Source organism: Agelaius tricolor, unplaced genomic scaffold, assembly GCF_023055355.1.
Source record: "Agelaius tricolor isolate 1412-34295 unplaced genomic scaffold, bAgeTri1.0.p SCAF_31, whole genome shotgun sequence".
Lineage (NCBI taxonomy): Eukaryota > Metazoa > Chordata > Aves > Passeriformes > Icteridae > Agelaius > Agelaius tricolor.
Window position 1 is genome coordinate 1,830,667 of NW_027269291.1, and position 13,644 is coordinate 1,844,310.

The 13,644-nt window shown below is 38.1% G+C and overlaps 1 protein-coding gene and 1 long non-coding RNA gene across 9 annotated transcripts in view; both read left to right on the forward strand.

Moving 5' to 3' along the window:
- MPP3 (MAGUK p55 scaffold protein 3) overlaps positions 1-13,644 on the forward strand; it is a 28,260-nt gene that overhangs the window by 10,614 nt on the left and 4,002 nt on the right. For all 8 annotated transcript variants that reach the window (XR_011683024.1, XR_011683025.1, XR_011683023.1 and 5 more), the window contains 11 exons: positions 1,607-1,688; positions 2,450-2,535; positions 3,963-4,037; positions 4,936-5,132; positions 6,102-6,166; positions 6,827-6,847; positions 7,620-7,661; positions 9,326-9,490; positions 10,187-10,267; positions 10,731-10,824; positions 12,210-12,318. Coding sequence is in view for 3 of the 8 variants with exons in the window: in XM_071451116.1 (XP_071307217.1) it covers positions 1,607-1,688; positions 2,450-2,535; positions 3,963-4,037; positions 4,936-5,132; positions 6,102-6,166; positions 6,827-6,847; positions 7,620-7,661; positions 9,326-9,490; positions 10,187-10,267; positions 10,731-10,824; positions 12,210-12,318 (1,017 nt within the window). In the remaining 5 variants the exon portion in view is untranslated. The remainder of the gene's footprint in view (positions 1-1,606; positions 1,689-2,449; positions 2,536-3,962; positions 4,038-4,935; positions 5,133-6,101; positions 6,167-6,826; positions 6,848-7,619; positions 7,662-9,325; positions 9,491-10,186; positions 10,268-10,730; positions 10,825-12,209; positions 12,319-13,644) is intronic.
- LOC139601837 (uncharacterized) lies at positions 8,340-9,245 on the forward strand. Its single transcript, XR_011683036.1, has 2 exons — positions 8,340-8,401; positions 8,433-9,245. It is a non-coding gene; the product is annotated as an uncharacterized lncRNA (long non-coding RNA).

Below are 13,644 nucleotides of genomic sequence, written 5' to 3' on the forward strand. Positions count from 1 at the left end.
TTTTATACAAATGGAAATGGAAGAATTGATTCCCTGAGGAAAAACAGTTGTATTGGGCAAGAAATCTGAATTTCTGATCAAAGCTTTGGTATTGCCAGCAGAGGTAGGAGGAGGAAAAAAATCCAATTACTTGGCTTTTGTTGTTTTACATATAAAAGTGCTGACTGTATAAAGAGTCAGAAGAGGAGCAGAAAGAATTTGTTACAATAAGATGTTCTGCACAAGAATTTATTGCAATAAGATGTTTTACACAAGAATTTGATACAATAAGATGTTTTGCACAAGAATTTGTTGCAATAAGAAGTTTTCACAATAATTTGTTGCAATAAGATGTTTTGCACGAGAATTTGTTGCAATAAGAAGTTTTGCACAAGAATTTGTTGCAATAAGAAGTTTTGCACAAGAATTTGATACAATAAGATGTTTTGCACGAGAATTTGTTGCAATGTTTTGCACAAGAATTTGTTGCAATAAGAAGTTTTGCATAAGAATTTGTTACAATAAGATGTTTTGCACAAGAATTTGTTACAATAAGATGTTTTGCACAAGAATTTGTTGCAATAAGAAGTTTTGCACAAGAATTTGATACAATAAGATGTTTTGCACAAGAATTTGTTGCAATAAGATGTTTTACACAAGAATTTGTTGCAATAAGATGTTTTGCACAAGAATTTGTTGCAATAAGAAGTTTTGCACAAGAATTTGATACAATAAGATGTTTTGCACAAGAATTTGTTACAATAAGATGTTTTACACAAGAATTTGTTGCAATAAGATGTTTTGCACAAGAATTTGTTACAATAAGATGTTTTGCACAAGAATTTGTTACAATAAGAAGTTTTGCACAAGAATTGTTACAATAAGATGTTTTACACAAGAATTTGTTGCAATAAGATGTTTTACACAAGAATTTGTTGCAATAAGAAGTTTTGCACAAAAATTTGTTGCAATAAGAAGATTTGCACAAAAATTTGTTGCAATGTTTTGCACAAGAATTTGTTGCAATAAGATTTGTTACAATAAGATGTTTTGCACAAGAATTTGATGCAATAAGATGTTTTACACAAGAATTTGATACAATAAGAAGTTTTGCACAAGAATTTGTTGCAATAAGATGTTTTACACAAGAATTTGATACAATAAGAAGTTTTGCACAAGAATTTGTTGCAATAAGAAGTTTTGCACAAGAATTTGTTGCAATGTTTTGCACAAGAATTTGTTACAATAAGATGTTTTGCACAAGAATTTGTTGCAATAAGAAGTTTTGCACAAGAATTTGTTACAATAAGAAGTTTTGCACAAGAATTTGTTGCAATGTTTTGCACAAGAATTTATTACAATAAGATGTTTTGCACACTTGAGTGACTTTGATGACCACAATAATCAAAGGCAGCAGAAAGAAGGTGGGTGCACCTTCCCATAATCACTTGGCATGGGCAAAACTTGATTAATGGTGGAAATCATCAAGGAGAAAGAGGAAATCCATAGAAGAAATCAATTCCAGTTTAAAAGGCCATAATAGCATACACATTATTTATTTCTCTGGTTGCTGAATTCAGGGCAAACTTCTTACATTTTTTGGGGTGGGGGGTGTGTTTTATTTCAGGGAGCTACCATCAGAAGAGATGAGCACACAGGAGCTGTGATTGTGGCCAGGATCATGAGGGGTGGTGCAGCTGATCGCAGTGGTATGATTGCAGTAGTTCATTTCTCAGTTAAATCTGGAAACCTCTGAAGTTTCCTGAGCATGCTCTTAGCATTTCTGTGTTTCTCCAGTGATCTGTTCATCTAATTACATAGGCTTTTTATTAGGAAAAAAATGAAAACAGAGATTGAAGAAGTATGTTTGAGCTTTAGAAAAATGCAAAGAATATTTTTAATTTTTAATCTAGTAGCTTGGTTTATTCAGTGTATCAAGAAATTCCTTTATGTCAGTTAACAGTAGCTATATATATATGACAAGTACAACATTTCTTACTGAACTGGATAAACAAACCTAAATCTTGTAGTTTCTTCATGGCTTGTTAAAAACAACGAGTCTAGCATTGTTTCTGTGAGTGTGAAGTGTTGATCTGTCAGGTGACAGACATGTCATGCCTGCCTTTATATTCTGTGTGTCTCCTGACTTCCTGAGATTTGGGCACACTCATGAAACTATTCCAGTTTTCATACTTAACACTGATCCAAAGAGTGATTTTCCAGAGTGCCTTGTCACAAGTTGCCTGTCTGCATGCTGCTCTCCTTTGAGACTGTGCTGCATGGAGAGAAAAGTGCCCTTAGCAGGAAAGGCAGGAGACTGAGGCACATTTCCAGCAAAGGCTTTGGCACTAAATCCATCAGTCTGGAGGAGGGAGCAGAGGAAATCCATGCTAATGATTTAGGCTGCACATCAGAGGAGTAGAGCTTTCCAGTCTCTAGACCTATTTTAATTTCCTTACCATCTTTTCAGGTCTTGTCCATGTTGGAGATGAACTAAGAGAAGTCAATGGTATTACTGTGCTTCACAAACGACCAGAAGAAATAAGTCAGATTTTGGTCTGCACTGATTTTCATTTCAAGATCTTTTCTGTTTGGTGATCTAGTAATTACAGTAGATGATGAAATTTAACCATGAGTTTAAAATATAGAGCTAAAAGATGCAAATCCCTGCTTGTCTTTGCATTAAGAGTTTTTCTTCTCCCAGTGGATTAGTCTTCTCCTTTTGACTTCAGAAACTCCTGCGAACTGCATTGGTACCAAGTAAGATACAAATACAAAGTTAACATGTTGCTCTGTCAAGAACTTCCCTTTAATGCTTTGTTTCTGGCAAAGCTGCAAATGATAAATGCACTCCTAGAGGCTGCTCCATAATGTGCTGTGTTAGGGAGCCTTGTCCGTGTGCTCACAGAGCTGTCAGTCTGTCCTTTGCAGCACATTCCTGGGGACATGAGCAATTTCCTGCTTCAAGCTTCTCTAACATGAATACCCACAGATCTTGGTAGGAAGGGGTGTAGCTCTTATGCTTCTTTACCTCTGATTTCCCTCTTGTGCTGTGCTTCCCCTTGTCTGGGTGTGGAGTTAGGGGCACAGTAAGGAGACTGGTGTCATTTCCATCACCTAATTTCAATTTAAATCAAATAATCCCAAATAATGCTAATGACTGCTTTTAACTTGGGGGGCAGGGGGTGTCAAAACCATTTTGAAATAAAATAGTGTGTAAAGTTTAATTTATGGGGATTTTGGGATGCTATTTATCTGTCCTGTGTCATTTCTAATTACATATGTCCCATGTGAGTTAATGCCTGAAGTGTAACACTTTCTTTTTCGTGGTTTAGTTTTTGAAGAAAAGCTACAAATGTTTGTGTTCACTTTTTAATCTGTGCAGAGCTGCAGGCTTCCCTACAACACAGTTCATCTCATGCAAAATAAGGCACCTAAAACAGATTAGATGAACCCATTCTAGTTTTCTGAAGGACTCAGAAGTGCCTTTTAGTTTAACTAATAATTGTAATTTCCTAGCAAAGATTTCTAGAGTGAAAATAGATGTTTATTTTGTAGATGCTTACATTTCACTCTTAACAAGTTAGCCACTATAAGGAGAAAACACATCAGTATTTTTCAAAGCAGCACTTTAGAATTATTAGTCTGCAAAAATTTAAGTCAGTGTTGTACTAAAAGCCACAGGAGTATGTAATGTACTCTGAACTGCAGCCCAGAAATTAATGCAATTGCTAAAAGCAAACAAAGGAGTTTTAATGCAGGTCTTAATAAGTTTTAGCCAAGTAGTTACTGTGGGTGTCTGCACTGCTGTGGAGTCTGGAACATCCTCATGTTCCCTGTAATGCAGTTACATTGAGGATTGGCTTGGCCTCTTAGAGGTCTGAGGAGGAGGCAGCTGCTGTCTCCTTAACTGGAGCTTGAATAGTCTGCATTGTGTCCTTGTCCTGCTTTCAAAGTAAAAAAACCATTTCTGTTTTTCTCAGGCTCAGTCTCAGGGGTCGATAACATTGAAGATAATTCCAGCCATCAAAGAAGAAGATCGCCTCAAGGACAGCAAGGTGGGAACCCTGAGGCACATCTGTACCCTCTGGACAGCCCTGCTCCAGTGGGAAGGGCCCCAGACTCCTGGCAAAGCACAGGGCCCTTTGTGCTCTGCCCTTCTGTTCATGACTCTCCCCTTTCCATCCTGGCACATCTTGGTTCTTTTCTAGCATTTCTGAAATCCTGCCTCTTCTTTTTGGGATATGGAATTAAATGGGGCGTTCTGCTGCCTCCTCTCAGCACGGCAGCTGCAGTCTGTCCATTATCTCTGGGCATTTTGCCACTCCCTGGAGTGAAAAGGGCCCTCTGTGCAAGCAGAGCTGCATTCACCCCATCAGCCCATTCCATCTGCCCTGCCTGAGGAGCAATGAGGGATTGCTCAGCTGGTCCCTCACAAGGTTCCTCTCTCAGTCTCTTGCCTCCCTGCTCTTGGTTGCTGAACTTCTCCTTGAAGCCCACAAATCACTTTCTGAAGTGGTTCTGCTGTTGTGTTAAATTGTGTTAAGGTACAAATCCAAAGTTGAGCAGTAGATTTTGATGCACTAAAGGAACATTTTAAGGACAGTCTTTACAACTGGGAAACTTTGCCAAAAATCCATTTTTATTGTTTTCTCCCTCCCCTTATTTTCTTTTCAACCATTCCTTTATTGCATTTTGTACTTAACGTAGATTGTGATCCGTGTTTCTTGGAACTTTGGTCTTCTGAATCTCATGTTCCACAATTCTGATATATTCCAACACTGGTTGTGTGCTGGAAAGTTCATTCATTTTTTCTTCACAAGCTGCCAGGTGTCTGTATTTCTGAGAGCTTGCAGGAGCAACAAAGCGTTAGCACTGTGGAAAAGCCTTTGAAAGGCACACATTCAAAATTCCAGATAGGACAAGAAGAAAGGACATGTCACCTTTCTTTTGCAGGTGTTTATGAGGGCACTTTTCTGCTATAACCCCAAGGAGGACAGAGCCATTCCTTGCCAGGAGGCCGGGCTGCCGTTCCAGCGGCGCCACGTGCTGGAGGTGGTGAGCCAGGACGATCCCACCTGGTGGCAAGCCAAGCGTGTGGGGGACACCAACCTCAGGGCAGGCTTGATCCCCTCCAAACAGTTCCAAGAGAGGTTTGTCAGCAAAAATCTGGGGTTTATCTTTTCTTTCACAGAGGTGGTGAGCAAATAGGAATTGTGATCTGGTTTGTGATTTTAGCACTTGTGAAAATTTTACTTGGTGCTCTGTTCTGGCATTTTCACACAAGCTGGGTAACTTGGTTTCTTGACTAGTAAATAATAGAAAACTTCAAAGTGATCTGGGAAAAGGTGGATCATTTCTACTTGTGCACAGCTCAGTGAGTGCTTTGCACAAAGGTTATCTGTAGAGAGCTTTTTGGATAATTGGTTAGCTGAGAAAGGACATTTCAATGTGATACCAATGGATAAGGATAGGGGAAACAAGCTGGGAACTGAGCAACCAGTGCCCAATCACTGACAAAGGTCACAGTGACCTTCTCTGAAACGGGAAGACAGGAGAGAAAATCGCTTGCCAGAAAATGTAGATATCTTAGGTAGAGAAGTTAGAAGAATGCAAACATAGAAGCAAAACAATTGTTAGAAGATAGAAGTAGGTGTGGTTGATCTAAGTGTGCTTTAACCAATAACGAGCTCAGCTTTTGCAATATGTATAAGCTTCATTAACACCAATATAAATGTGTGTGGGGTTTCAATAAAATTGAGATTTGCTATTCACACATATGGTGTGTTGCATTTCTCCCACCGTTCACCACAGTTATCTACTTTTCTTAAAGATTGCATGGGCAGAAGGGAAATAGGACAAAAAAAACCCCAGATTTATAAACTATTGATGTCTATGCTCTGATATATGAAAGCAAAAAATGTTTTAAAATTTTCTTTTCATTCCCTTACCAGTAACAATTTGAGACTGTCATAGTTTTAAATAAAGCCTTTTAAACAGTTGAATCAGAGACATTTTAAATTTTTTTTAAGAAAAGCACTATGGCATTCTTTATTTTCCATGCTATAAATTCTCTATAATTCTGAGTTTACAAATCTAAACTAGAATTATTTCCTATTCAGACGACTGACTTACAGGAGAACAACAGGCACTCTGCAGAACACCAGAACTCTGAAGAAACCTTTATGTAAGTCTGTTCTGTTCTTCCAGTGATGCTTTAATTGATCCTAAGTTCTCAGTTTTTTCTGTTTTTTCAATAATAATGTGTTTGGGTGTGTTTTGCCACTGATTGATGCTTTAATACCCTCTGCCATTGGTTGGTATGCATGGACACAAGGGAGGAGGAGGATTTGGATTTGAGCTTTTTCCAGTGGTGCTAGTGCTTATTGTTCTCAAAAATCACAGCTGTCCCTCTCTCCCTGCTCTCAAGAACATCTGGCCTTGCATTTTGAGATGCCTTAAAATTTGCTCACACTTTTTCTGTGCTTTGAAACTTGAAAGCTGCAAAAATAACCAAATGCATCTTCTGGAAATTCATATATGAGTGCATGAAACGACTTTAGATTCATATGAAAATAAAGGCATGTAATGAGGAGTGCTGCTTAAGCTTTAGCTCAGATGTTTTCAAGCCAATTCAGCTGATAACTGGTTATAATAACTCCATTTCTGCCCAAAATTCTTTCATCAGTTGATAAGGGTATTGCATTGCAGTACTTTTTTTTTTAAGATAGAAAAGCCTGCTCAGCAAATTAAACCAGAACCTTCCTTTCCATTTTCTCTAACTTTGCTCAATTATTTGTCCATCTTTTAATATCATCCCAACTCTGCCTTTCATGCTAACTTATAGATGATCAGTCTTCTGACAAAGGTAGGTGCTCTCCTAACTCACTTTCTGTCTGAATATAAACAGCCAAAGTATTTTCTAAAATAAAAAATAATAACATTTTCTCTAATTCCAAAGGGAACAGTAGATATATTGTTCCTAGGACGTTTTCTTTGTGAATTATTATTGAAACTAATACAATTCAGGTTGATGATTTAAATAATGGTGATTTCCAAGTTTGCTTTTCTGATTCAAGAGAAAAGATTTCTGTTCTGAGATGTATTTACATGTTCTGGAGGTTTCTGAGTGAGGTGCAAAGACTTGCAAGTTAAATGCAGCCTTTCTATCTGGTATGTTTAAAAAATAAAGAAATGTTGGGGTTTAACATTTTAGGGCACCCATGTTAATTCTGAGTGATTTGTCTTCATTGGTTTCTCTGTTATTTTCATTATGAGCAACTCTGTTGGGCTTATGCAGTTTCTATGTCAGGTACCAGCTGCCTTTTCAAATAGCAAATGTTGAATTCCATTAACTCTGCAACTGTAAATACCAAGATAGAAAATTCTCTAGCTCAATATCAAAGTCAAGGATTTTTTCAAATACAAACCACTAATCAAGGCAAGTATTTTTGAGTTTTAGCAATGATTATGTTAAAACAGCACCTGCAGACAATGCAGGATTTACCATTTCTTGCAGGATTTACCATTTCTTGCCTTAGCAATGAGAGATCTGTATCACACACAGTGTCTGATATTTCCTTCCTCCCTCTCACTCTCCCCTGTGCCCTGTCCCCACTTCCTTGCTGTTGGATTTACAGAGGACTGTGACTGTGAAGGATATTTCAATGGACACTACATAGGTGAGCAACCAAACCCCCTTACCTGTTCCCTAGCACACCCACCCCAAAAAAACCAGAACCAAAATGAAAACAAAACACCCCCACCCAATAAAACCCCCAAAAGAACCCACTCCCCATTAAAAAACTCAAACTGAACTATTAAATTCATTTCCCATCCATTCATTAACTGAGTTCTCTCTGTGAAGAGGCATCATCTGACTGGCATAACCAATACTTGGCAGCTGAAGTTATGGGGGGGATTTTATTATAGGGTGGGTGTTAGCTTTTCTGTCCTACAGGCAATGGGATGTGGGGTTTTCTGTCCTACAGGCAATGGGATGTGAGGTTTTCTATCCCATATTCAATGGGATGTGAGGTTTTTTATCCTATATGTGAGGTTTTCTATCCCATATTCAATGGGATGTGAGGTTTTCTATCCTATACATGAGGTTTTCTGTCCCATATGCAATGGGATGTGAGGTTTTCTATCCCATATGTGAGGTTTCCTATCCCATATGTGAGGTTTTCTATCCCATATATTAGGTTTTCTATCCCATATATTAGGTTTTCTGTCCCATATTCAATGGGATGTGAGGCTTCCTATCCCATATGGGAGGTTTTCTATCCCATATGCAATAGGATGTTTAGGTTTTCTATCCCATATGGGAGGTTTTCCATCCCATATATTAGGTTTTGTATCCCATATTCAATGGGATGAGGTTTTCTATCCCATATATGAGGTTTTCTATCCCATATGTGAGGTTTTCTATCCCATATTCAATGGGATGTGAGGTTTTCTATCCCATATTCAATGGGATGTGAGATTTTCTATCCCATATGCAATAGGATGTTTAGGTTTCCTGTCCCATATGTGAGGTTTCCTATCCCGTATATTAGGTTTTCCATCCCATATATTAAGTTTTCTACCCCATATGCAATGAGATGTTAGATTTTCTATCCCATATGTGAGGTTTCCTCTCCCATATGTGAGGTTTCCTCTCCCATATGTGAGGTTTCCTATCCCATATGTGAGGTTTCCTATCCCATATATTAGGTTTCCTATCCCATATATTAGGTTTCCTATCCCATATATTAGGTTTTCCATCCCATATATTAGGTTTCCTATCCCATATATGAGGTTTCCTATCCCATATGTGAGGTTTCCTATCCCATATATTAGGTTTTCCATCCCATATATGAGGTTTCCTATCCCATATATTAGGTTTCCTCTCCCATATGTGAGGTTTCCTATCCCATATATTAGGTTTCCTATCCCATATATTAGGTTTTCCATCCCATATATTAGGTTTCCTATCCCTTATATTAGGTTTCCTATCCCATATGTGAAGTTTCCATCCCATATATTAAGTTTTCTATCCCATATGCAATGAGATGGTAGATTTTCTATCCCATATCCATAATTTTCCCCCTTCCCTTAATCCTTTTGCATTTTTTGGAACAGCTGCCAGTAGCATTCTGCTCCTTGACCTCAGCTTTAATACCTTCAACACCTTTTCCTAATGGTAGCAGCTTTTGTTACAGATTTCTCCTACAATCTGATCATATCTGCACTGACTTGATTACAAACAAAATTTACAGGAATAACTCCCATTGGAGGACAATAACTTGAGGCTGCACAAGTTTGAAAATCTGGATTTTATCTTTCCCTCGTGTTTTGTGCCCAGCTGGGTTACGCAGGAGCTTTAGGCTGAGCCGAAAGGAGAAGGAGACCAATGGCAATGAGGGCAAGCAGGCAGAGCAGGCAGATGCAGCAGAGTTCCTCACATATGAAGAAGTCACAAAATACCAGCAGCAGCCTGGAGAGCAGCAGAGGCTGGTGGTTTTGATTGGTAAGGTACCCAGTGTGCTCTAATTTTTTCACATTTTTCCCCATTCCCTTATTCTGCACTTCCAGAGGTTTTTCTTACATGTTTTATTGTGGGGGTTTTGTGGTTCTGGTGGGTTTTTTAAAAATATTTTTCTGGGTTTTGTCAGAACTCGCTCTTTTATTTTAAATTATATTAAAAAAAAAAAACAAAAAAGGAAAAAAGCAAAACAAGGAATCCAACTCACCACATCCTTCTAAAAATAATGATGCAGGACTATTTCTCATTTTTCTGGTTCACTTTCTGGTTTTCACTCCAGTGTTTAGGCTGTCAGAACTATGGATGAAGAGGCAGATGTTAGAATTATCCATCAACATTTTGTGTGCAATTTCATTTCAGCTTACCAGCCTTGTGCTGAGCCAGTTTCTCAGGGTGCCCTAAAATTCAAGGGTATCTCATAGACCTGAGTGCTAAGATCAGATTTCCTCATTTAGTGCCTGCCAGGTGATTGTCCTGCAGTCCAAAGAATTCAATTTGTTCCTGATGATCTTCAAAGCAGAATGTGGCAGAGCAGTCGTGAGTTCTCTCATGAAGAGATCCCTTCAAGCACCCTCCTGAATCACATTCTTTGTGTGAAACTGATAAATTTATTTTCTGCAGGATTAAATTCACACAGGAACCTATCAGACAGTTTGATTTGATTTGATTTGATTTTATTAGGTTGTTTGGGGGCCAAGTTAAGTGAGCTCAAGCAAAAAGTTGTGTCAGAGAACCCCCAGGAGTACGGGGTTGCAGTTCCACGTGAGTAGAATTTACTGATTTGTGTTTGCTACATCTGTATTCCATAAATGCTAATTAATGACTTGCCATCTGCACTAATGATCATTCTGACCACTGATTATATGAATATTTCTGAAGTACTCCAGTTTTTTTTTATTGTAAATTCTCATGCTTCCTAATTTTTTATTTTTGTTAGTTACAGCACTCCTGGGAGCAAAACAACTTCATTTTTGGTCCTACAATATTTGAAATGGAGTCTAAAACAAAATTATAGGGTCTTATTTTTGATTTTAGGGGATCCTATTTTAGGGGATTCTATTTTAGGGGATCCTATTTTAGGGGATCCTATTTTAGGGGATTTTTCTTTTGTTCATTTAAATTTGCCACTGTTGGTTGAAGTTGGGAAAATGTGACTGGAGCTAAGAACAGAAACCATTTGCAAAGGCTGCTGTGTCTCCCATGTCTTGCTTCCCTTCTCTTCTAGATACAACAAGATCAAGGAAAAGCCATGAGAGAGAGGGAGTAGAATACAATTTTGTTTCCAAGCAATCATTTGAGACAGATGTGCAGCAAAACAAGTGAGTGAATTTTAAGATACTGCTATAATTGACTATTTAAAAATATTGCTTGCTCAGTTTTACATCATGAATGCCAAAATCAGGTGACAAGTTGGACAACCTGCATTAAAAGGATTCAGCTTTTAAGTAAAAAGCTCTTTACAGAGTCTGGACTGGTAGAGCAAACTCAAACATTTAGCTGGAAGCAATTTAGGAATAACATCAGGAGGAGGATCCTGAGTGAGAATTTAAATAATCTGCATAATGATTGGTCAGAATTGAGAATTTAAATAATCTGCATAATGATTGGTCAGAATTGAATCTAAGAAAGTAACAGCTACTTGGTTGGCCTGCTCACTGTCTGTTTAATATGATAAGGAAAAAGTTTTATTCACAAGTCTCCTTGAAAGTAAAAAGTTTTATTCACAATTCTCCTTGAAAGTAAAAAGTTTTATTCACAAGTTTCCTTGAAATAAAAAGTTTTATTCACAAGTTTCCCTTAAAGTAAAAAGTTTTATTCACAAGTTTCCCTTAAAGTAAAAAGTTTTATTCACAAATTTCCTTGAAAGTAAAAAGTTTTATTCACAAATTTCCTTGAAAGTAAAAAGTTTTATTCACAATTCTCCTTGAAAGTAAAAAGTTTTATTCACGAGTCTCCTTGAAATAAAAAGTTTTATTCACAGGTCTCCTTGAAATAAAAAGTTTTATTCACAATTCTCCTCGAAAGTAAAAAGTTTTATTCACAGGTCTCCTTGAAAGTAAAAAGTTTTATTCACAATTTCCTTGAAAGTAAAAAGTTTTATTCACAAGTTTCCTTGAAATAAAAAGTTTTATTCACAGTTTCCCTTAAAGTAAAAAGTTTTATTCACAATTTCCTTGAAAGTAAAAAGTTTTATTCACGAGTCTCCTTGAAGGTAAAAAGTTTTATTCACAAGTTTCCCTTAAAGTAAAAAGTTTTATTCACAATTTCCTTGAAAGTAAAAAGTTTTATTCACAAGTCTCCTTGTAAGTGTGTGGCAGTGAACCTGTGGTTGTACCTGACACTGTGAGCCTGAGCAGGTTTTCTCCACATTCAGATCTTTACTAGGCTCCCAAAAGATGGGAGAATTGCAGCCCATTGCCTTGCCAGCTTTGTTCTGTTTCCTGTGAAAATTTTCCATTTTTCTTCCCCTTTTTGTCAGCAGTGCTGATTAACTGTTAGTGATTTATGAAGAATTGCTACAAAGCAAGGAAGGAAAAAGAAAAAAGGAAAAAAAATAAAACCACTCCCCACCCAACCCTGGTTTTCTGCCTCTCTCCTCCCTCTTTGACTGTTTTGACTTCAGGAAACAGCTATCAAATGTTCCAAGTTAAATATTGTTAATATTTTTTTGTAGTTGGTATTTAAAAGTGTGTTGACTTTTTAGATTTGTGGAACACGGAGAGTACAAAGAAAATTTGTATGGCACAAGCCTGGAGGCAATCAGGTCTGTGATGGCCAAAAAGAAAGTTTGTTTGGTGGATGTGGTGCCTGAAGTAAGTTCTGCAGTTCTTTTATTAAAGAATGGAAATGTGATTTCCTGAGCAGGAGGGGACTCTTGGGAATGCAGTGCAGTGGTTGCAGTTCCTACAGTCCAGCTGGGACCTGCCTTGCAAATAAGATTAAGAGATTTTGGAGCCATAGAACTGTGAAAGATGCACTGCAGGAGGATCCATGAGGGGTAATTTTGGATTATTGGCTTTAAGGCATTTACAGCATGCTGGGGCAAAAGCTGATAGGCCAAGAAACACTTAAAATTTATTGTAATTAGGAAAGAATTGGCTTCTGATTGTGATGGCGTGAATTATAACACCTGTATTGTCTCACCCTTCACATGAGACTGAAAATGGAATAAAAGCTCCTAAAACACCTCTCAGCTGCTCAGAAAAGGGAAGAATCCAGCCCAGCCTGGATGTCTCTGTAGTGATGCTCACTGTGGGACTTTTCCTGTGCATCCCTGTCCCAGCCTGCTCAGCTCCTGGAGAGAATCCTTAGAACAAAGCTGTTGTTCCCATTCCAGTTCTGATTTTTAAAATGCTGGCCATGTGTAGGATCATTTGTAGGATCTCAAGGATGCAGCACCCATTTTTGGGTGCAGATACAGAATGCAGGAACACCATGAATCACCCCAGGACAGGAGCAGTGTGAGCAGTGCCAGCTCTCAATACCCTCATGCTGTGAGTTAATGCTTGGAAATTTGCTCCAGATTTTGTAACTGGGCTAGGAAAAGGCTTGTGGTGCTACCTCAGCTGAATTCCAGGTTTAAAATTTGCTAAGCCAGTTTCTCAGGATGCCCTGAAATTCAAGGATATCTCATAGAACTGACTGCTAAAATCAGATTTCCTGATTTAGTGCCTGCCAAGTGATTGTCCAGCAGTTGTTCACAGAATTAAATCTGTTTAATTAAATTTGCTGCAGAGGTGAAGCAAGCCATAACTTGCCCATAGTGTCAGGGGTTTTTTATACTTTCCTCAGTATTTTTTGCCATGTCCTTGCCCCTTGGGATCCCAGTGCTATTCAGGTCTTGCTCCATCAAGTCTTGTATGGAAGCCAGGACACTCTCACTCATGAGAGTGTCCTGGCTTCCATAAATGGGTGCTGCATTTGTTCTTCCCTGGTTTGAACACCAAAAATGGGTGCTGCATTTGTTCTTCCCTGGTTTGAACACCAAAAATGGGTGCTGCATTTGTTCTTCTCTGGTTTGAAGAACAAAAGTTTGCTGTGGTCAGATGTGTAGGAAACAGGACTTGACACCACAACCACTGAAACCAGTTTGGGTCTCATGAACATGGAGGTAAAAGAAGTCTGATAACAAAAAATCA